The following is a 24,035-nucleotide window of genomic DNA, read 5'->3' on the forward strand; positions in this document are numbered from 1 at the left end:
GCAGGGTCCCCTGTTTGAATTTTAATCTAACCTATCATTGCCTCACCTGGACTTGTTTACTTCTATTCTTTAGTAAACTAGGCTAGCCGAGTTGAGTTTCTTGTTATGGCCAAATTTATCTGTCCAGCTTCAGTCCAGCTGTAGCTGTGACCGCAGAGGAGACTGAGAAGGAAAATACATAGTACAGAAGTGTGTTTGTTGTGGCTGGCATGCAGCAAGGGGAAGGTGCAGATACAGACCAGAGCTGGCTTTTTCTTCCTCAGCCTTTTTTAAGGGAGAAGATGCTGGATGCTTGCAAGGGTGCTGAGAGTGAGACCTGTGACGGCACATATATGTGAGAAGGAAGGTACAGAGCTGCGGTGTGGTACATGCACTTTAACAGCTGCTAAGAGAAGTGAATAGTTTAGGAATGTATTCTGTTCTGACACTTGCTTCTCTGCACAGATAGAGCTGCTTGTACTCTGCAACACTGATGGTATACAAAACTTCATATCCCCAGCTTGTGTGAGGGAGTTCAGCGGCTGCGAGTTCCACGGCACACCAGTAGGAGCATTCTCAGCTGACACTGATTGCGAACAAACTTTCAGCTGGACTTTTGCAATTCCATCCCTGGGCTTCAAATGAGATGTATAAGAACTGAGAAGGAATGAACGTAGACTGATGCTGAGGCATGTAGCTGAAAAGCTGCAAGGAAAAGGGCTTATCCGGCAACTCTTGCTTTTTTCCTGGCACAGGAATTCTTCTGGCACCTGAATTGTGGCGCTAATTAAGGCTTTTAAATGGAAAGGTGAAGTGTCTTGTGAGCTGCAGTTGAATCTCACTCGCCCGGAAATCTTCAGGATCCCCTTCCTTAAAACGTCCCAGAAGAAAAGAGGCAGTGCTGAGTATCACTTTTCTTATGCCACTCTTAACTGCGCAACACAAGATTGTATTATGCTTCTTGATTTCAGCTGCATGCGTCGTTAAGTTTTTGCTCCCTTCCTAACTCCAGCACCATGATTTTAATCTGGAAACTGAAATATGGGGTTAGAAACTAGAGAAATTAGAAGGTACTGAATAAGAATAGGCATTTAGATTATGTGTATTGCTTAATATTTGTTGCGTCTTTCACTGTATTAGTTGCTTGAGAAGGAAAAGGACAGGAGTATGTGCAAGAACAGCAAGAAGAAATACAAGGATGCCTGATAAGGGGAAGAGTGCTTACCACGAGTAGGACTCAAGTTTGCAAAACTGCCAAGGATAGAGAGATAACGAGGCTCCTGGGGCCCCTGGAACCAGATGAAACCGGCCTCATGGCTTGGTCTGTGGCCACAGGATCAGTAAGCATTTGCATTGGAATGGGGTGAGAAGGTCAGCTCCGACGATGACCACTTCATCCTCTGCGACCCCTGAGATGACCACCAGAGGCAACTGCGCAGGCGCAAAGGGCGGATTAAAACGATTAGCATACGAAGCGGGGAGGGGTGGAGCCAGGAAATCAATATGTATAGGTGTATTGCAAAGCTTGATGCATATGTAACATTCTAGAGGATAAAGGAAGATGCGAGAGGGCAAGTGGGCTGCACGCCTTTGGGGGAAATATCCCCTGTGCGCCCGGCTGCCGAATAAAATACATACCTACTTTAAAACTCACTTTGTCTTTGAGTTCTACAGTCTTCCACATATCAAAACAATAGATTGTGTTTCACAGTCACTTCGAAGGACAGCAACATTATGTGAACTGGGACTATGAGCTTTTCTTTCGAACTGAATGTAGGATCACATTCTTCTTTCAATCATGCAATCATGCAGCTCTCCTGACCCTGAACCTACTGGATCAAGTGTAAATATTGACCACAAAAGGGGCCTGCACAGGAAGCTGTTGCTGACCCCACACATAAGTAGTCTTCTGTGAAAAGCATCACAGCCCCTGGAGTTATGCACTTTCCTGCTCAGCAACACCTGTCCCATCACTTTCTTTCAATCTTGCAGAGCCCAGCTTCAAAACTTACTATGTCCAACTCCCATACATACCAAAGCACCTAGAGCAAAAAGTAAGCGCTGGCCTTCACTTTCCCCTTTCCTCTGCTAAAGCGCAGCACACACAGGTCTGTGTGCTCAGTTCTAAGCACTCTCATGCACTTTTAGTCTCACAGAGTCCAGTTACAAAAGTAGAACCGTTCAGGAGCTGGTCCCCACAGAAAAAGGTCCAGGAAGAAAAGGAGCCGCGCTAGAATTCCACTCCCCCCACCCCCCCTTTTCTTTTTTTCCCTATCCTATCAGCTGCACAGCCAACAATAAAACAGTTCATCTTCCTTCCCAGCGCTATGCGCGATCGCGTTCTTTCGGTCTCCAAGAGCCGGGATCCACAAGGGAGATCTCACCCTGTCTGTTCCCACACTAACAGTGCCGGGACAGAAAAGCGCTTGGCTTTCTCCTGGGCACCGCAAGCGCCATCAAAAACAACCACACGATGACGCTGTCGACCAGGGAAAAAAAAAAAAAAAAAAAAAAAAAAAAAAAAAAAAAAAGGACGCGTACCTCTCCAAAGCTCTAATCCACGCCAAATGCAGATCCAATTTGAAAATGTCACTGCTCTCCAATCAACTGTGTCAGGACAAAAAAGAGCTCCCTGATCTTCTCCTCCCAAGTGCAGACTCGTATTTGCGCTAATATATTTTTTCTCTCTGGCAGAGTCCGGCTACAAACTTGAACACATCAGGCAAAAAAACACAGCTCACAAAAGTGCCAGCTGAAAAAGTTCTTGCCGACAACTTCACCCAAACCCATCCAACTGCACCCATCGAAGAGAGGAACTTGTCAAAGCCCTTCTCAAAAGCAATGGCATCCCCTCCTAAACAGTCAACCTCTGGGGACTCAGGTTGACTATGGGATACATACTTTTGTATGTATCCCATACAAAAGTGCCAGAACACAGCTACCCAGCGTTCCCTGCCCTCGAGCCTACATCAGCTGCACACCAAGACTGAGCATGAGAGTGCTTTCCTTGTCCAAAGTAAGGGCACTGCCAGAATTTCAGAAGACCGCCTCTGAGGAGTGGAATGCACATGCTAAATTCAATCTTTCAAGAGATCTTCCCACATCTTGACCTTCCCAGCCCTTTCTTCCCTGGCCTTGCCTTGCCTTGCCTGAGCCTCCTTCGGTTTGTCTAGAGTTGTTTACTCAAACCCTGCATTCCCTTACTAAACCCTCGGTGTCTTTCCTGTGCTCTTCATTGCACTCCATTGCCTTGCATTGACTTGCTCACCCATCCCCTTAACCTTGGCTTGCCTACCGCTTTTCTTCCTTGCCTCAATGTGCACTGCCTCTTCCTCTTAGGACACTCACTGCCTTGCCTATCTAGCACTTCTCTTACCTTGCACACCTTCAGTTTGCCTTGCCTTGCACTGCCTAACATTCCCCCAGCTGGCTTCTTCACCTGTCCCCCACCTTGACTTCCCTACCTCTTTTTGCCTGGCCCTGCCTTGCCTTGCTTTTTCCTCCTTTGACCTGTGACCCCCAATTTTGAATTGCCTTACCAACATTCAGTCATCCTTCCCTTGCCTCTCCTACCACTCCTTTGCCTTGCATCGCCTTGCTCACTTACGTCCCACCTGTACTTTCTTACTCTTTATATACTCTCCTTGCTTTGCCCTGCAGACTTCTCATTTGACTTGCTTTCCTTGCCTCTCTCAACCCTTGCCTTATACACACTTTGCCTTGCCTTGCCTTACATTCCTTGCCCTTTGTCAAGTGGACTTGAATGCTAAACTTCCTCTTTTGTCAAATAAACCTGGGGGTTTTCTGGGGCAAAAATCTACATTATTGGAAATTGCCTGCCTGGCTGGGGTGGGAGCACAGAAATAGCTTCCCGGGGACACAGGTGAAATCTGGCTGTGCAGCTCAAAGATTGGTCCCATCTCTCACTTGGAAGAGGTTAGGAAATTCTCTGTGAGAAGAAAAAAGTGGGGAACAGAATTCTACTTCAGCTTGTCACAATACAACTCAGATGGGAAACTGAGGCACAAAGCCTCAGAATGAAAACATTTTTTCTAGTTCTCCAAAACCTTAAAGAGCTCCAAGATCCACTTATCTGAGCATCTTAATATGCCACTCAACAGCTGACAACCTCTACTTGGTCCATTATATGTTTGTGCACTCTACAGGGAACTGTGGAATCCAGCTGGCCACTAAGAGCACCTCATGAAAGCCCTAGACAGACTCTAAAGTGTAACCCTATGGGTTTAACTTCTGCTTGGGTCTCCCTGAGCCTCAGTCCAGTTTGTTCCCTGATCTGGAAAATCAGCTTTGAATGCTGATGTTCCCAGGAATGTAAAATTCTTCCCTGGGCTTATGTGTTACAGCTGCTCCTGCTGGAAGTATTTATAGAGTCACTTAGTGATTTTGGTTAAAAGGGACCTAAAGACCATGTTCCATCTCCCTGCCATGGGCAGGGACACCTTCTACTAGACCAAGCTGCCCAATATTGTTCCTCTTGATGTTTTTTAATGGTTCATTTTTTTTCCCCTAAATCATGCACAATCTGTTACTTGTTCTCTCCTTGCTTATAACCTGTCTGGAGCAGAAATCCCTATTTTGTATTAGAGGGTGACCATCTATCCCCCTTTGGACAGTATGAGGACCATTTTCCATGCCTAGGTGTCCTCAAAATTCTCTTTTCCATCAGGAAAGAAGGGAGTTTCTTCATCTATGTACTACTTCACTGCAATGCAGCAAGGCACCTGTATTAGGTCTTTCCATCAGTCATCCCTCAATTATACCTCGACTGATTGACTCCTCCTTCCTATCCTTTCAAAAGCACAGTTGAGAGACCAATTGCCATTCACCTAAATTCAGTTGGCTAGGCCAGAGAGGAAAAGGAGCATTTTCCTGAGCTAGATTTACTCCCCTGAGAGACCTCTCTCCCCCATCCTCACCCCGCTTGCCACCTGCTCATGGCAAGTGCTCTCAGCTCTCCTCTCATCCATCCTCACTTGTCTCCATCTCCATCAGCACAGCTGAGCACAACACATGAGATCTTTTGTGCTATAGGCCATGTAATTCTGATTTCCCAACCATGGAAAAATAGAGGTAAAAGGCTGGAGGGTGGAGAGTGGGAAGGTAACTTTTCCTCAGATTCCTGTTTTTCTCTGTAGGGCTTGCTACAGAGCAGGCTGAGAATCAGGAGAAAACTGGAGTGCTTTTTTGTTTGTTTGTTTGTTGTTTCACTTCAATGACTTTTGAGGCTTTGGGAGAGGATTTGTTTGAATTAGATTCTTGTACTCAAAATGAGATTCCTGGTGTAAACATATGATCCAAATTAGCGTTTGTACATTGGTTGAAGTGGTGGGGTGATGTGGGGTCACAAGTGAGCTGAATCCCACTGGGGTGAGGAGTAAGTGAGGACAAGGGGTATGCAGGGATTTTGGATACAGGGCACTGGTAGTTGCTGTCAGAAACTGAAATAGTTCATGTCTCAAACACTGAGGCATCGATATAGTTTTGCTCAGTATAGCAAAAACTCTATAAAAAAGCTAAAACCACAGAAACCTCTTTGAAGAACTTTGGACTGTAAATCAAACTGCTGAGATTAGATCAAGAGAAACCCATTCTTCCCTCAGGCCCGGGAAGAAACAAACAAGTAAACAAGGAAAAGAATGTGAGCCAAACCCAGACCCCATGCTAAGAATCATCTCTGCCTCGCTTCAGGGTGGGGTAAGCCTTAACCCACAGACCCCTTTGCTGGGAGCAGGTTTGCACACATTTCCCTTCCAAAACGAGGTGGGGAGGGGAAGTTTTGGCATATTGCAGGGGAGTGAACCCATCCTCCCTTACACAAATTGGCTATGGAACCCCCAGCGCCACAGGCCACCTCCACTTGACATTCATGTGAGAGACAGCTGGGATGGTGCCTTAATCCATCAAAAGCCCCCCTGAAGAGCTCCTCCCCTCCACCCCCTCGATTAATTCCTGAAGCCTTGCACCACAGAACTGCACGTGATCCAAAAACCCCAGTCTGTTTTAAGAGAAAATGGCAAACTCCCCACTCCCCTACCGCCCCAAGGGAGGTGCCTGGGTTTTCCTACCTAGCCTGAGCGCATATTAACCCATGGGATTCCAGGCATTCTGGGGGACTTTCATCACCAAGAAGACCAGCTGGAGAGGATCAACGTGTGAGAAACGATGCTCACTTTAAAATTTTGAAGGTTTATTAAACCTTTACAAAGTACAACAAAATGACTGGATGAGGGAAAATTACAGCTCCGGAAACATGAGACTAAACCACCATGTGCACGACTACATAATGGCTGCTCCACCTTTTTATACACCTGTTGTTGCATCAGGTAACCTTAACCCCTCCCAAAGTGCATCAATCAACTCTTGTTCACTGTTCATTGGTGAAGATCACTTTTTTAAACTTGATTGGAGGCCAGGTGTTGCCATGCTGCGCCTCTTTAGTAACAAGCCTGCCCTCCCCACAAATACCCCGGCTACCAAGGCCATCCAGTGACAACAATATGAGGGGGCGGGGAGAGAGGACTATGGGGAGAACATATCACAAAAACATGGCTACATGTCAATAAAACTTCTCTTAACATACACATAATATTCATCCCATAATTGCGAGAGCCAATCATTGCATTACTCATCTATAACAAACGGAATTGTTGGGATCCACGGAGTGACGGTATTTTCCTTATTCAGTCTCTGTCTCTCTCTTTCTGCCCCATCCTGCCCATTTTCTATTTCTCTCTCTCTCTCTCTCTCTCATATTTACTATCAAATAAAACCCATAATATTGACTTTGGCATGTGGTCTCATTTGCACCTTCATTTGGGCAGAAGCATTTCTAATAACTTTAATAACTAGATCATAACAGTTGTGTATCTGCTCTCCTGTTTTTAAGGGATTTTTTTTGGACCTGAAGAAGAAACTGTCTGCAGCTCTGGTGTTAGCCTTTCTCGTGGGTGTCAGTCACTCCAAAGAGAAGGAACCTACCTACCAGTATTTTTTTCCTCCCTTTCTGCCCACTTTTTTTTTTTTTTTTTTTTTTTTTTAACTTTCAACAGCTGTGTAAGGATTTAAATTTCTTAAGCAGAAGAACCTTTTAATTCTTTCTGAATAAGGTGGTATATTTTTTTTCCTTGAAGAAAATACCTGCTCTCTTCTAAATAATTGTAGTGAATTGTGTGCCCACACAGTAGGCATCCCTCAGTGATGTCACAGTACGTCTCACCCTCAAGCTAAAGCCATAATTTTGTGGATCATTTATTCTGTGCTACCCATCTGGCCAGCAATGATAATGTGTAATATCCAGCTCTAGCATTATTCACGGCTATCTCTGTAAAAAGACAAATCTTGTACACACAGGCTCTTTGGGGAAATATTTAGACAGCACAATCCATTTTTACCCTGACTTTCCACCCACTGAGCATGTGCTGGCATTCCCTTTCCATTTGCTCATGGTCTTATATTTACAAGATGTTGTATGCACAGGTCACCAGCAGCTCCCAACCTGGGGTTGCCCCAAGGGCCAAGTTCACTTTTGGGAAAATCCTGCCCTGCTTTGTCATGTAATAAATATGGTTCCTCTGGAAAAATTTAGGTATTCAATTATTGGTTTTTCCTAAGCCTCTGCTGGATCAGTGCTTCCCCTCTGCCTTTTCTTGTGGTGGTAGAAGAAACTCAAACTCTCCTTCAAAGGGAGGGGAAATTCTGATCATAAAAGTTATGACCATTTCTGTCATTAAAGCTGTGAGTGGTGAACTTGCAAAAGCATATTTTAAAGGTCTCAGCTGTGCTTAATAGTATTTGGATGGGTTTATGACTCTGCTCTGACAAATCATCAGTGAAATTACCCTAGAAATAAGCAGATGTGAGCAGGAGTGTCTAGTGGTAAAGCACAGGTTCTGCTGCATTGATCCACTGTTAAACTGTGGTTAATAGACTGCTAATGAGCTATAAAATCATGAGAAGGTGTTTCACAGAACAGAAACCACATGTGTTGTGTATTAATACGTTGCTGAAGTCTGGTGACATCATCAAGGGCTGGTCCTGACTATCATCAGTATCCCAAAGCTAATGTAGAATTGTACCAATTATCCTTATTTAATTTTTTATAGTTATCACTGTATATTTGTACTTTTCTAGAGCAATAAACTTATTTCCATCAAGGCAGAATATTCTGTTTATTCTCCCCAAATTCATCCAGACTATCTCATTGACTGCCAAACAGCAGATACAAAGTGTAGTGTATCTCCAAATTGCTTGGATGCTCTTAAGATTGAAAAACATCTGAGAAATCTCCAATGCCCTTACAGAACATTTTGAATGAAGCACCTTCTTTTACCCAGCCTGAGTGTCATGGTCAGGACTTAAAAGAGGGATCAGTAGGTAGAGAAGTCAGTGGCACGAAGTCCCCAAGCAATTTAGTTCCAGAGGAAATGAGCCGTGCATGTGGGATTCACAGTGGGAGTAGGACATGTCCCTGCCATATGCCCGATTTCTGGAAGTGTTCAAGACAGGGCCTGGAGCAACCTGGTCTAATGGAAGGTATTCCTGTCTATGGCAGGGATTGGAATGAGATGAACTCTCATGTCCCTTCTCACACTAACCTTTCTGTGATTCTATGGTTCCTTCTAAGATGGCATCTTGGAAGAACTTAGCAGCCAGGTTTCCCTGCTGAGTGAAATCTCATGGGTTTGCCCCAAGAATTTGCCAGTGTCGCGCAAATTCAGATAGCTTTTCCCTGTGAAGACCAGTGAATGTAGTTGCAAGATTTTAATACTAAAATTAGAGCTGCACATTGAAATATTGGTGTGCAAGAAAGAGAGAGGAAAGCAGCTCGGGAGACAGAGGCTGAAGCGTAAGGCAGTAAAATGGTGTTTTCTTTACCTCTTCCTGGGGAATGGCTTAAACATTGGGTTGAAACTCACAGCAAAAATAAAGAAAATTAAATGTCCTGGAAACCTCAGCTAAGGATTTAAATGTAATAAATAAATAGTGCCTTTGGAGTGGAGTAACAGAAAGTTCTTGCTACACAGGATCTGGCTGGGTGCATGAGAACCCTGAGGAGTCAGGGAGGGCCAAGTTTTGTATATGTCAAGTTCTAAACAGCCCAGAGTTTTCATTCAAGCTTCTCCCTAAGCAAAGAAGAAGAAAAATATCACAGTTGCAGAGAGTCTTGCTAATGGAAATACTCAATAACCATAATTTGAGCTTGGCTTTCTCATAAATTCAAAGCAATTTTCTCATCAGGAAAATATATAGCCTTCCTTGAGGCAGCAGAAGCACCAATTAAATCAAAATTCTAATTGATTCTAAAATATTTGCCAGCATTTCAGATTTAATTTGTCTGATGAGATGGAATCATATTGAAAACAGTGATGCAGGAAAGCAAGAAAAAATCAGAACACAAAACCAAGCAGACCATTTGGTCTTCAAGGACCAAATCTTTGACTTTGGTGGTTTTTCCCCAAAAATGTACATTTTAATGAATGGGTAAAATATGACTACCTCTGAGCTTGTTGTTGTAAATGGGTTGAAAAATGCACAGAAGCCAGGTATGTGGTCACACAACATCCTTTCCATCTCAGGGCTGGTCCAAAGCACCTCTTGAGTGTCCTGGGAAGAAGTTTTTCCTAACTGTGCCAGTTGGGAGCTGTAGCAGTGGGGAATGTTTCTGAGAGTGAGTGCTCTTCAAAACCCCTTTTCAAACATGGGGAAGCTGAGGCAGGCAGTAAGATGACTTTCCAAAAATTAAATTACAAACTAAGTCTACCCTTTTGCAGATGTATAAAATTGCAGTTGAATTATGCTGGCAGTCTCTGTATTTGCTGACAGTCCCCAGTAGCACCACTGGAGTAGAAAGTGCCTCTTTTTGGAATAGAAGCCACAAAGATCAAGCCTAAACTGAGCACCCAGCAATCAGCAGATCTGTGACCGCTTGTGCTGAACACCCTAAGCCATAGAATCACAGAATGGTTTGGGTTGGAAGGGACCTTAAAAAACATAATCTTCTACCCCCCTGCCATGGGCAGGGTTACCTTTCACTATCGTAGATTACTTCAAACCCCATCCAGTTTGGCCTGAAACACTTCCAAAGATGGGGCAGCCACAGCTTCTCTGGAAATATGTGCTAGGGCCTCATCACCTCAGCCAGGAATTTCTTCCCAATATCCCGTCTAACCCTGCCTTCTGTCAGTGTGAAGCCATTCCTCCTCGCCTTGTCACTCTATGCCCTTGTCCAAAGTGCTTCTCCAGGTCTCTTGGAGCCCCTTTAGGCACTGGAGGGGGCTCTAAGGTGCTCCCAGAGCCTTCTTTTCTCCAGGCTGAACAATTCCAGCTCTCACAGCCTATCTCCAGAGCAGAGAGGCACCAGTCCTCTTCATACTATGTGCATTGGGATGGCTCCTCTCTACATCCTACTGCAAACCCTTCAGCATAAGCTGTTTTAGGAATTTCCATGGGACTGTGGCACTGCTAGAGCTGAGATTTAGCCTCAGCACCTTCCCACCCCACTCTACTGGCATCCCATAGGACAGTGCATTCATTTGGAGAGGCACTTACCAAGCAATTCAACCCAGGATGGTTAAGACTGATGGTTCCTGAGTGTCAGATCCAGTGGGGGAGAGACTGAAAAAAATGGGGGGAATAAATGACTCTCCCCAGAGTCTGTTTATATTCCCTGCTGCTTCCTGTTACTGGACATCTTGCTGTTACTGCATTTCAATTTAAAAGACTTTTTAAAAAAATCACTGAAAGGGGCTAATTTGACTGGCTTTGCTTTGTTTTCAGCAGAAGAGATGAAATTTATTTTTAATTGACATGTGTCTCTACAATCATTACCTGGTCTCCAGCTCTGTTGCTAATGAGTGTCAGGACCATCATTTTACTAATGGAGAAATTGAGGCATGGGTAGTGACTGTGACATTCCCAAGGAGATGGGTAGGGATTATTCCTGGGATCTGAAATCCCTTTATCTGGTTCCTGTGCTGCAGCCCCATGACAGTCACATGGAAATTGCACTTCATAGATACAGTCTTACTGACCGCTTTTGCACACTTCTCTGTATATGATTTTTCTTACAGGTAATTATCACGGATAAACAATTGCAGAAGCAGGGAGGAGAGGTAATGGTCCATGTGGTGAATGAGCATGAGCAGTAGACATCCAGGCTGACTAGTAAATCAGAAGAGTATATTTTAGATTGGTTTAGTAAGAAACCAGGCTAAAAACTCTGACCAACATTTATGGATGCAGAAAACAGGAGGGTTTTCAGAAAAAAAATAGTTGTAAAATACATTTCCATATGTTGGAAACTGGAATCAGGGTGGCTTGAACAAGGGTGGCTGGTTTTGCATAGTCTGAGTTGCAGTCCTGGACTTCTTTAGCCTAAAAGAGCCTTGAAGAAAGATGGAGAGAGACTATTTACAAGGCAGTGTACTGACAGAACAAGGGGGAATGGTTTCACACTGATAGGACAAGAGGGATTGGCTTCACATTGACAGAGGGCTGGGTTAGATGAGATATTGGGAAGAAATTCTTGGGTGTGAGGGTGGTGGGGCCCTGGCAGAAGTTTCCCAGAGAAGCTGTGGCTGCCCCATCCTTGGAAGTGTTCCAGGCCAAAATGGAATGGGCTTGGAGCCACCTGGCCCAGTGGAAGGAGTTGTAACAAGAGATGATTTTTAAGGTTCCCTCCAATTCTGGTAATTCTATGAATTCATGATTTTAAAATGTTTCCAAATGGGTTCAGTGAAAATGTGTAGTCCTACCTCCAGTAAGCAAACTGCATAAATTCCAGAAGGAATTTACTTTCCAAGCAGTGAGCTAGAAGAGGTGTCACCTGCTATTTCAATCCTCTGTCAATCATGCCGTTGCCCTCCAATGTGCAGAGCCTAGGCTGTGGGCTGGCAATGGCTCCTTGGTCAGCTATGCTTACCTGGGAAGGTTGGGCTAAGAAGGTAAGGTCGGGCTGGGAAGGTCCTTTCCGTACAGCCACTCCAGGCTGGGGGGTTCCTAGGAATCAGGGAGCACATCTTCCTGCAAGGAGAGTTGTTTCACTTCTTTAGTGAAATTTGTTAGAGTAGGTGATGCACAGAGTAAGGTGGATGGATGTACGAACATGCCAAAGAGAAGTGGGATTTTTCTCTTTCAAAAAAGGTAAAGAACTTGGAAATTACAGAACAACACATTTCTTTCAAGAAACACTGCTTTAGGTTGCAAATGCCGGTGTCTGAAATCTAGAAAAATATTAAATTGAGATTTAAGAGCTTATGCAACTACAGTTTTGCCAGTAGTGTGTGTTTGCCGAGCCCAACATTTCAGTCACACCACCTTCCCCAGAATGCTTCTTTCTCATTTAATGACCAGAAATGACTGGGGACAACTCAAACCTCCGGGGAATCGCACAGGCTGATCATCCCAGCATCTCCATGCTTGGCTACAATATAAAACATGTTGACTTAGCACCAAGCTTTCACTAACAAAACTAGAGAGCCAGACAGTGACAGCAAGAGGCAGCAGGACATGGGTGCAGGGTACATTATCATCATTCACAGGCAGGAGTGTGTGGGTTGTGCTGAGGTTCTGCTGCTCTGCTCATCTCTGAACAATATTGATATATTTAAACATGATCTGGAGTAGAAAAACACAACCAGATGTTGCCAGCTATTGGGTGACAGGATACCTGATAGCCATTCCCACTTCTCCAAGGACTGACATTTACCTTGTGATCACATCTCCATCCCAGTGACTTTTCAGAGCAGACCATGCTCTCCACAGCATGTTTATTAAACACCTCTCCACCCTCCACCACCCCAGGGATGCTGCTGCCTCTTGGAAACTGGACCCACACTGGGAGGTGTGGCAAACACAGGGTCTGGGGGAGGCTCGGCAAACAAAGAGTATGGAGAAGACAAATCACAGCTTGACCAAAAGAAACAGACCCTGAACTCTCAACAAAAGTTCAAAACAGAGAATTTTGGGGTAATCAGTGCCTTAGGAGGAGTAAAAGGCCTTTGAGAGGCCCCCTGTAGTCCCCCATCTGAGGTTCTGTTCCATTTTGCGCAAAAGAAAGCGTAGTTATGCTGTGGTGCTTCCTCTTCAAGGCCAGGTTGGACTGGGCTTGGAGCAACCTGGTCTAGTAGAAGGTGTGGCATGGCAGGGGCTTGGAACAAGATGAGCTTTAAGGTCCCTTCCAACCCAAACCACCCCATGATTCTATGATTCTCTTCCCCATCTTCTCTTCCCTATCTCTTCTACCTCCTTTCCATAGCAGCCCTCTGCTTAATCTGTTTAGGAGCAGGAAGATGTCCATAACCAGATCTCACAGACTGAGAATGAGAGAAACCTCCCAGAGCTCTGGCAGCTGGATTTGCAGTGGGCAGGCTGGAACCCAAGCACCTAGGCATAACAGCTCTTTGTCACACCCACAGCAAACCAGCTTAGCAATACTATTTGCTGAATATTTCATATTTTGGTAGAAATTTAAAGAAATAGGATTAATTTGACGACATCCATCCAGCTCTATCCCCACTAAAAATAAAGAGAAAACATCATAGAATCACAGAATTGTTTAGGTTGGAAAAGCCCTCTGAGATCACAGAGTCAAACTGTTTCCCCAGCACTGTCAAGCCCATCTTAGTCTCCAAGTACCACATCAACAAAGCTGAATCCCTCCAAGAATAGGTACTCCACCACTGCCCAGGGCAGCCTGTGCCAGGGGTGTATAACCCTTTTGAGGAAGCCTTTTTCCCTCATATCCAACCTAAACCTCCCCTGGCACAACTTGCCATTTGCCTTAAGTCAGAAATCTCCCAAACTGGTCAGTCAGGCCTGTGAACTGTGAGCCAAGGCTGCAGAGCCAGACAGGAAAAACAGGTGGACAAAGCAAATTCCACCATATAAAAGCACTGATGTGACTTGGGATGGGTATTCCAATGATCAGGAAACTTCTATTTGCAATGAACAGCAGGATATGGCGAAATCATTGAGCACTGATTTTATCCTGAGGCAAACAACCTTTCCAACTTGTACATTCGTGTATAAATTACTACAATGAGGTAGCACCACTGCGAACAACTGTGCATTTATGCACAGAGAAGATGCAGAGTTGCTGTGATCACAGACACACGGATTAATTTTAAACAGACACCGTGCTATATAAAAGGTGGCTCAATAGTTCCCCTGGCCAGATGAAAGGAGGAAATATTCACTGTCAAGCAACACCTGAGCAACTCACCAAGCAGAAATGGCTCCAGGTACTTTTTATTACAGTTTTAAAGGATTTGTCAGTGCTGCCATATGTATAGGGTGAGAGGAGACGGTGATGGGGTGGTATGTGGTGGGATACACACGCTCTGTGACAGCCCTAACTTAAAGTATGGCTATTTATAAACCAATTAAAAAGTATAGCTTTCCCTGCAATGTGACTTTAATTTATTAATTAATCTTTAGCCTAAACAGGCCAAGTCCTACAGGCTCCAGGGCATTTCTCCTCCAAGAGATATTTGTCTGAGATTAAGTTTGTGGTCTTTGCATCAGACAGACATTAGAGTGAGTCAGATGTCACAGGCTGAAAACATTTAGCATTGACAAAGATCACCAAATTCTGCAGTCATATCCCAGAGAGCCAATCAGAGCACAGGTAATGTCACCATCTCTCACCCCAGCGAGGCAGACAGTCAGCATCACATCAGCTACATGGGAGGTGCTCCCAGGCCCTCACCTGGCACCCATCATCCCCTGCTTGCTCGTGTAACCGGAGTGCACCGTGCTCTTTTCACATAGACATGGACTCATGAGAAAAGGAAAACCGTGAGTCTATCAGGGAAAATCATTGGGACACACTAGTTTTCATGGAGCAACCATGACTCCGCTCAGGAAAACGCTGCTGGTAACAATAGGAGAAGTACAAGCTCTTGGTGGGAGCAGGTCTTGGTGAAAGGGTTTCAAAGAATTTTGGAGAAGGCTAAGTTTACTCTTGGTGCCAACACGCATCAAGGAAGATGGGCCTTCAGCCAGCATGGACAGAAGAGACTGAGAATTAATTCCCAGGTGCCTCTCCTTCCTCAACCCAGTTTCCTGAGGACTGCTAACACCTTCCACTGTGCTTCGATGCAGGGTCATTGCTCTCTCCTCTCGCCATTGCTGTGATCACTCTGGGACTGCAGTGGCCACAACAAGTTGCCACCTTCCCGGCCATACCCCTTTCCAGCCTGTTTGCCAATGCTGTGCTGAGGGCTCAGCACCTTCACCTCCTGGCTGCCGAGACATACAAGGAGTTTGTAAGTGGTGTGACCTCTGGTCATCTCCTCCATTCTAGCTTGATGGCTTCAGGACTGTGTAACAGACACCTTTCAACTTTTTGTGTCTCCTTTGTCCTCTTTTAGATGAGGAGAGAGATGTTAACAGAATAGTACAGGTTATGTCCTATCAGACTGGACCCTGTTTCCTCCTCTCAGCCCTCTGTCCCCCTGCTCGGATCCTGCACATGCACCTTCTCAGGACTATGACTACACACGATCAGCTAGGACACGGCACACATGTGTGACACGACACCGTGTGTTGGTCACCTCTGGCCCTGCCAGAGTCTGAGTGCTTGAAACTATCTAGTTTCTTCTGCTGACAGGAGCTGGCATGAGCTGTCACTTTGGCAAGAGCTGTCTGTTGGGGTCATTTACTCTTTGGGAGAACCTGGTTCAGATGTGGTTTTTGTTCACCTCAGCACCTTGGCTTAGGAAGACCTTTAGGACCAGTAGCTATGGTGCCAACATGCTATTCCTGCTTCCTACCTGCCAGCCATGTCCAAAGGCACCTCATGTCTCACACTTATTTCTTACATGAGAACAGCTTGGGAAGTGTCTGAGGTCTTCTCCAGAATGTGGGCAATAGATCTGAGTGTATTTGGGATGTCTCCATAGGAACGCACCTATATTCCAGAGGACCAAAGACACACAAACAAGAATTCCCAGGTAGCCTTTTGTTACTCGGAAACCATCCCTGCTCCCATGAAGAAGGATGATGCCCAGCAGAAATCAGTAAGTTCAAGTTTTTTTCACCCTCAAGGAAAGAACAGATCTGCCTGAAGAGCCCAGCTGTGCTTCACTGCAGGAATAGAGGGTTTTGATCTGTGAACACCTGGGTGCTTCATCCCTCTCCTCCCTTTTTGATTACTTGAACACTGCACAAAGAAATAAATACTTTTCTGGGCTACACTCTAAATCATATTCCCACCCCATGCACGATAAAAACTATTGTCTGCATAGTGGTGCTCCTCAGCCTGAGAACTTTGTGTCTGCTGAAGCTGTAGGAGTGGTGGCACATCTCCAGGTGTTCCAGAAGGAGCAGGACATGCTATCAAATACCCCTGCACAACTTGAACCCTTTCTTGTCTTAATTTCAGGACACTGAGCTTCTTCAGTTTTCCCTGGTTCTCATCCAGTCCTGGCTGACCCCGGTGCAGTACCTAAGCAAGATGTTCACAAACAATCTGGTTTTTGGCACCTCAGACAGAGTGTATGAAAAACTAAAGGACCTGGAAGAAGGGATCCAAGCTCTGATGAGGGTAAGTTGCAGCATGTAGCGTGACACTAGGATTGCAGAGATATCCCACACAGAGGGCACTCAGCCCTCGCAGTTCCAATGAGAATTCTCACCATCTTCCACTCTGAAGACCAGTGGCATCCTTAGGGCTTTGTTTACCTTTAGATAATGAGATCATGATACTGCACATTGGATTTCATCACTAGGCAGGATGAGAAAACACAGAACACCCATCGCAAAGCACTACTCATCAGGAATCACAACAATTCACACCCAAAGTCTTCCCAAACCTACCGACAAAAAAATATTCAGTCATACTAAGAGCAAAATAATGCTTGCTACATCTCCATGCAAAATACTTTGAAATGTGCCAAATTTGGTGATGATTCACATTTTATAAAAACATCTGTGTACAGATGGAAACCTGTACTCTGGAGTTTCCATCATACATTTATACAGCATCCAGAGAGCTGAAAGATGTGGGGTGATCCTTTTCAAGGAAGATCTAATCACAGATTCACACAATGGTCTGGGTTGGAAGGGACCTTAAAGCTTATCTCATTCCCACCCCACACCACGGGCAGGGACACCTTCCCCTACACCAGGTTGCTCCAAGCCCTGCCCAACTTGGCTTTGAACACTTTCAGGGTTTGGGGAGCCACAGGTTCTCTGGACAACCTATGCCAGGGCCTCACTATCCTCATAGGGAAGAATTTCTTCCTAATACCTAATCCAAATGTCTCCTCTTTTAGTAAAAACCATTCCCCCTTGTCCTGTCTCTATCTGTCCATGTAAAAAGTCAGTCTCTATCTTTGCTCTAAGTCTCCTTTATAATTTGCTTGATTTTTGCTTTGTTGTTTTAAATGAAGCTGTGTATTATCTGCCAGGACAACTTTTCAGTTATGTTATTCTGTAATTAAGTTCATCTGGCAGTTCACCCTGTAGCTAGAGCTCTGAGAACTGCAGCTGTGAGAAATGAGTCTGGAATACTGTTTCTATCTTCCAGCATTAAAATTACTCTGAAAGTCAGGCTCAGAGAGTAATCACAGACCTCCTGTCCTGGCACTTCAGCAGGAGAAAGTAAGGATAGGTATGAGTACCACTTCCAGATTTTTGTGTGGGTGAGAAATTCTTCACTGTGAGGGTGGTGAGGCCCAGGTTGCCTAGAGAAGCTGTGGCTGCTCATCCCTGAAAGTGTTCAAGGACTGGAGCAACCTGGTCTAGTGGAAGGTGTCCTGGCAGGGGGGCTTCAAATGAGATGGTCTTTAAGGTCCCTTCCAACGCAAACCAGTCTGTGACTTCATGATTCTATGATTTTGGTCCCTGTTTGGTATGTGCTTGGGCATTAGGAAATGGTATAGAAACCAGCCAAACAATCATATTTCACCCATTTATGGCACCTTTTCCTTAACCAAAACTTTCCTGTTTGTGGCAGCAGGTGACCACAGCAGGGCAGATTGAGTGCAGCTCTCTGCTCCAGATGTACATGGCTTGGGTCTGGGTGAGAGCTTTGTTTGCTGACAAAGTGGGAGAAAAGAGATAATTACTTGCCAGATCCCCTGTCTCCTTGACTGGAGGAGGTACAGAGAGACCATACAACTTTCCCTTTATTTTAAAAACCCAAAGTCACACTCCTTCCTGCCTGTAACCATGTGCCCAGCTCCCTTCTCACTGTAGCATCATCCCTGCATCACTGCTCTTCCTGCAAATACATACACTCAAAAATATGTTTGAAATATGCTTTAAGACTGGAGAGAGAAAACCCTGACCTCATTTAAAGTTCAATGGCAACTGTGGCACTGGGCCTGTGGAAGATTATAGAATCATTGAGGTTGGAAAAGACCTCCAAGACCACCAAGTCCACTGACCACTGCCTTGTCAGCCAGACCAGAGGACTGAGTGCCTTGTGCAGCCATTCCCTGAACACCTCCAGGGACAGTGACTTCACCACCTCCCTGGGCAGTCCCTTCCAATGTTTAACAATTCTTTCTGCAAAGAAATTCTTCCTGATGTCCAACCTGAAACACCTCTGGCATCGCCTGAGGTTGTGTCCTGTTGTCCTGTCACTTATTCCCTGGGAATAGAGCCTCACCCCCACCTGGCTCCACCCTCCTATCAGGGAGTTATAGAGAGTGAGGAGGTCCACCCAGAGCCTTCTTTTCTCTAGTCTTAGCCCCTCCAGCTATTTCAGCTTCTCTGGGTATCCAGACCCTTCCCCAGCTTCATCCCCTTCTCCGGACATGCTCAAGCACCTCAAGGTCTCTCTTGTCAGGAGGCGCCCATGACTGCCCCTGGGACTAGAGGTACCCCAGCAGTGCCCAGGACAGGAGGGCCATCACTGCCCTGGTCCTGCTGGAAACATCATGGCTAATGCAAGCCAGATGCCATTGGCTTGTTGCCCACCTGGGCACACATGGGCTCACGTTCAGCCACTGTCAACCAGTATTCCTAGGGCCATTCCCAGCCACTCTGACCCAGCCTGGAGTACTTCATGAGGTTATTGTGACCCATGCTCATTCCCAGGCCCCCACCACCTCCCTCAGCACCTCTGAATCCTCTTGCAGCACCTGCAGGACCAAAGCCCATGGGGTCCCCAGATCCTCAAGGCCACTTATGAGAAATTTGACAACCACCTGCGCAGTGAGGATGCACTACTGCAGAACTATGGCTTGCTCTCCTGCTTCAAGAAGGACCTGCACAAGGTGGAGACCTACCTGAAGGTGATGAAGTGCCGGCGCTATGGAGAGGGGAACTGCACCATTTGACCCCAGGTTCAGCTCTGTTCCCACTCCAGCCTCTTGCCGACCATGGCTGCCCTACTCTGAAAGAAAAATGGAGAATAAACCTGCTACTGCCAACATGTCTGCTTTTTGGGGTGGGACAGGCTACTGTGAGGGGCTAGGAGGGAGGAGCAGGCAATGGGACAGGGTGAATTTGGGGCTTGGGATGTGGATTTGGTATTAAGGAAGCATATTTGGAGCTTGGAGGAACAGAGAAACAGATTTAGGGGCAGATTTGGTAACCTGGGGAATAGGTTTGGAAGTGTGGGTAAATTTGGAGCTGGGGAGTAATTTGGGAGTAGATTTGGGGCTGAAGTGTGGATTTGAGTCTGAAAGTGGATTTGGAACTAGGGGGCGCAGATTTTGAGCTGGGGTGTGGATTTGGTACTGAGGGTAGATTTGAGACTAGGGGGTGGATTTGGGGTTGCAAGGGATAAAGTTGGACCAAAACATGTGGAGCTGGGACTGATGGTTGGATTTAAGGCTTGAAGAAACAGAGTGCAATAAAGAATAAAGTGCAAGAGAAGGTAGATGGGGCTTGTATCCCCAAAGAAGATTTTCCAGAGACATCTCTTTGGAAAAGGTTCTGGGAAAAGGTCCTGCTGTTGTTTTTACTTTTCAGTATGAAGGTAGTGAAGACCTGGAAAAGGTACTCAGAGAAGCTGTGATTGCCCCATCCCTGGAAGTGTTCACAGCCAGGTTGGACGGGGCTTGGAGCAACCTGGTCTGGTGGAAGGTGTTCCTTCCCGAGGCAGGGGGTTGGAATGGGACAGTTCTTCTAAGCCAATCCACTGTAGGATTCTATGCTGTAGTTCTTTGAGTATGACATAGTATCTTGGTGATGGATATTCCAACCCCAGAGCGCCAGTCCTGCTCCAGGCTGTGACATGAACACTGCCACAGCAATGCCCCAGTTCTGCCTCCTCTGTTACCAGGTGACTCCAGGCAGTTGTGGTTCAGACCTGCTTGCACATCCCACGTGTGCTCTGCTCCTACTGGCCTTGCTACTGGCAGTGACCCCATGCCTGAGGCAATCCAGGAAGCCCTTCTGGCACCCCTGCACCTCCCCACGGCATCAGCTGCTGGACTGCTCTCAAGCTGGCCTGACCACTGTGCCCCCAGCCCCCAGTGGATGGGATCTCACCATCTTGTGAGTATCCGCTGACGCACAGAGCCCTTTCAAATTCCTCTCTTCCACTTGTTCTTGCTCGTAACCCCTCCTGGGACAGCTGGGAGAGCTTGGCAGAAGACTTGGTAGTTCAGGGAGGTTTGTGCTGCACCACAAGGGTGAAACCAGGTGGACCATGCTGTGGCATTTCCAAGCAAACCCCGCTCCTACCTCAGCAGCAGAATTTACAGGGAAAAGGGTTTTCCTGAGGGGTGACAGTGTCAACTATTCCTTGTAAAGATTTCACTGATATGAGACCAACAGGTTTCCATTACCAGATACCATCTGGGTGACTTGAACTCTCTAATTGCTTGTGGAACTTTGGAATAGAGATCCACAAAGGCTGCTGTAGGCTTGATGGTCTTCAGTGTTTCCTCAATGATCTGAAAATAAATATAAAATTATTGCTGATACAATGAGCAGAAAACACTGAGACCACAAAAACTGTAGGGAGTCACATGGGTCACCTGGGGGCTGTACAGCCAAAATACATGGTTAATAAAACCAAAAATATCTTGGAATCTGTGAAAAAGCAGGAGGTTGTGGCCTGTTTCTTGGGAGGAAGGGCTCTGAATAGGCTTTGGGAGTCACCAAGAGAAAGCAGTAAAAGGGGCTAGTGAAATCCATCAAAAGAAGAAACCACTGCCATCAAGAGAAGCTCCTAAATATTCAGTGGGACTGTTTATTATCAGACACAATAAAGCAGTGCATATCTAAGTGTCAAGGGAGAAGAGCTTTGTGAGGTGAGGGGTGACTTGCCGGTCTCCTGGGATACTAGATCAAGATGAGATGCCCTCCTAGACAAGAAGGATTAACTCTGAGTGCTGTTCAGAGCATGACTGGGAAGGGTGAAAAAGCCTTGGCTGCAAGACCTGTCCGGAGAGGACGCATCTGACTGTGTGTGGCTGGTCTCTCTCTCTCTCACAAAGCCCTCCTGCTCTGTTCTTGCCTCAGCTAGCTCGAGTGACAAACCAGAGCTGGGAGGATTTTTCCTCAGGGCCCCCAAAACCCAGGAGTGGCTGTGAACCTTCTCCTTTAGAGAGAGAGAGCAGGTTCCCGTCGATGGCAAAAGGAAGGTCTGCACTTGATCCGGGGGGAAATCAGGGCTTTATTCAGCCTTTCTTCTGTGGTCCTGCCCCTACCTGGGTCAGGAGCCCCATCCCTGTCCCCGAGCCAAGAGAAGGAGCCGGCTGCCTGACCTGGACTTATCTCCAGGGAAGGGGCTAAACGTGGGGACAAGCCACTACCCAATCAGGGATAAGGTGGGAGTGGAACAGAGCTGGATTACATTCCAGTGTGGGAGAATGGGCGGGGAAAAGGGTCAGGGACGAACCTTGGGATGTTACATTTTCCAGGGGGACAGGGGAGTACAGGAGAAAACATTACAAAACCCAGTATAAAAATAAAATACAATATAAACCCAAATAATACACAGCAACAACTATGCATTGCCATGAGGAGGGGTTTGCAGGATCTTCCTATTTCTGCAAACCCACTAACCTATTTTTACTTCTGCATGACTAGAAAGCTGAACCACAAGCACAGTTACACACATATCACATTTCCTCCTTATGCAACTGTTCTGAGAACTAACACCTCTCACACAAAGCAAAACCAGACACACTTCATACTACATATTGGGCTGGATGGAGGACCTTTGCTGCTACTAGCCCAGAAAGGTGAGCTGAGGAATTAAACTGATACTGATGGGGAAACCAAGACGTGGGTTTTTTTTTCACTCTGTGCTAAATGTTTTGTCTGAGACAACACTGCACAGGTAGTCCCATCAGCTCAATGGTGATACCTGTTTTCATGTAATTATGGACTGCAATGATGGTCGTTGGGCATAAGGCCTTGCAAGATTGGGATCTTCTGGATGACTGGATGTATAAGAAATGCTCTATGACTGTTTCGAAGGAGAATCGCAAGGGAAAAGTTTCTCAAGAAAACTTCTTCTCAAAACGATCTTGGCAAAACAACTATCCTTTCTCAAAACAATCTTTCTCCAGGTGGTGTTTTGCTGTTTCTCTAGTTTAACCAATGGAATTAGAGAGGTGTCATTCCTATTCACCAATCATGCTAAGTCTATATCGGAACACCTTATAAAAAGGTAGTAAGAATTAGACAATAAAACTTTTCTATACTCTTTGCCTTCTGAAACATTTGGAGTCTCTCCTCTTTCTTTTGTGCCCTCAGATTTGTGTGATAAATCCCCTCTTGGAAGAAATGTCTTTTGCAATTGTTGCCATTACACTTAAGTCTAGGGGCTGTCACAGAGCAATGGAGTGTTGCTGCCTTGAAATCCCATCAAGGATGGTGGAAATGACCAAATTGCTGTACTGGAAAAAAAACTGGTCATCTCTCCAGTGTCCTAGTGCAAATGAGGCCAGCTCTAGAGGGATCAGAGGAGAAGCAGCAAAAACAATGAAAGAATAACAGTGACAACATAGACTCAAAGAAGATCTGAAGTTTACTTCACTCTGTTGAACCCTTCCTCATTTTGTGGTCTCTGTAATGGTCTTAATTTAATAAAACCGGGCAGAAACACCAATTAATGTGGGGGTTTTAGTATTTATTCTCTTTCTGTAGGAGGGAGAGATCAGGAGAAAAAACAAAGCAGGCTTAAGCTTAAAAATTAACAAAAAATAGTTTTATTAACGCACACTAAAAGAATGAAAAAAAAAAACTGAGAAAAAGAAAATCTAAGCTACAACAGAATGACACTTTAAAACACACTTCTCTCCTCTTACAAACTATTAACTTTCTTATTAGCCAACATAGAAAGACACAACTTGAGATTTTCAGTCAGTTTCACTAATTAGACATAATCACTCACTACTTTAGGAGAAGAGTCTTTCTAAGATTTTTTTTATGAAGACGTTTGCTACATGACAAAATAGTCCAGTGCTCCCAATGTCACACATCGGCTGCTGCCCGGAGTTTTCGCAGACTGTGATGTTCTATCTGCAGAGCTTCTCAGTGCATCTGGGGTATTATTTATAAATACTTCTTCTAGTCTAATATCATCTTTTTCTCAAAGGCTGAGACCTCCTTTTAACCCAGGAGCAGGGGCTTTAAAGTTCCCAAACAAATCTCAATTACATCAGTCCTCAATTTTGATTAGAATAGCATTCTCCCCAACAACACTAAGATGCCACAAACAACAGTCAATTTCTCCGTAGTTTACCTGAGAGAAGTCCAGCTAAAAATGTCCACTTCTTCAATCCTACTCCAGTATCATTAGTTCTTTCACTTCTAATCTAACTGACTTCATGTGGTGTCTGTTCCATGTACCCTCTGTTTTCTTTCCTCTGTCTCTCAAGGAAGAGTTGTGCTTTAAAATCTCTGTGTTGCTAGGAAAGGGTTAAATCCACCCGGGCCTGCAAGGGCCATGTGCAAGTGCTGGGCTGCATGAGGCTGAAGGAAATGCAAAGCTGTGCTGATGGAGGAAGCTGGTAGATGTCCTTTTTTTCCACCCCTTGGTCTCATCCAGGGCAGTCCAGCTCAGAGTTGTTATGGAGCTGCAGGTTTTCTTTCTCTGCTGCCAGCGGCGATTAAGCTGG

At 45.5% G+C, this 24,035-nt stretch overlaps 1 protein-coding gene across 1 annotated transcript; it reads left to right on the forward strand.

The window, feature by feature from the left end:
• The first annotated feature begins 6,250 nt into the window (after positions 1-6,250).
• Positions 6,251-19,382, forward strand: LOC120748920 (somatotropin-like). Its single transcript, XM_058424268.1, has 5 exons — positions 6,251-6,323; positions 15,103-15,266; positions 15,903-16,019; positions 16,385-16,546; positions 19,089-19,382. The coding sequence occupies exons 1-5, from the start codon at positions 6,251-6,253 to the stop codon at positions 19,287-19,289; spliced, it is 717 nt and encodes a 238-aa protein (XP_058280251.1). The 3' UTR covers positions 19,290-19,382.
• Positions 19,383-24,035: the final 4,653 nt, after the last annotated feature.

Source organism: Hirundo rustica, chromosome 2, assembly GCF_015227805.2.
Source record: "Hirundo rustica isolate bHirRus1 chromosome 2, bHirRus1.pri.v3, whole genome shotgun sequence".
NCBI lineage: Eukaryota > Metazoa > Chordata > Aves > Passeriformes > Hirundinidae > Hirundo > Hirundo rustica.

What these genes read in the sequence shown, in the direction of transcription:
- LOC120748920 (XM_058424268.1), top strand. Translation starts at nt 6,251, where the DNA reads ATGAGACTAAACCACCATGTGCACGACTACATAATGGCTGCTCCACCT. An exon ending in ATGATGCCCAGCAGAAATCA is followed by an intron (nt 16,020 to 16,384) that starts GTAAGTTCAAGT and finishes TCTTAATTTCAG; the next exon opens with GACACTGAGCTTCTTCAGTT. An exon ending in GGATCCAAGCTCTGATGAGG is followed by an intron (nt 16,547 to 19,088) that starts GTAAGTTGCAGC and finishes ATCCTCTTGCAG; the next exon opens with CACCTGCAGGACCAAAGCCC.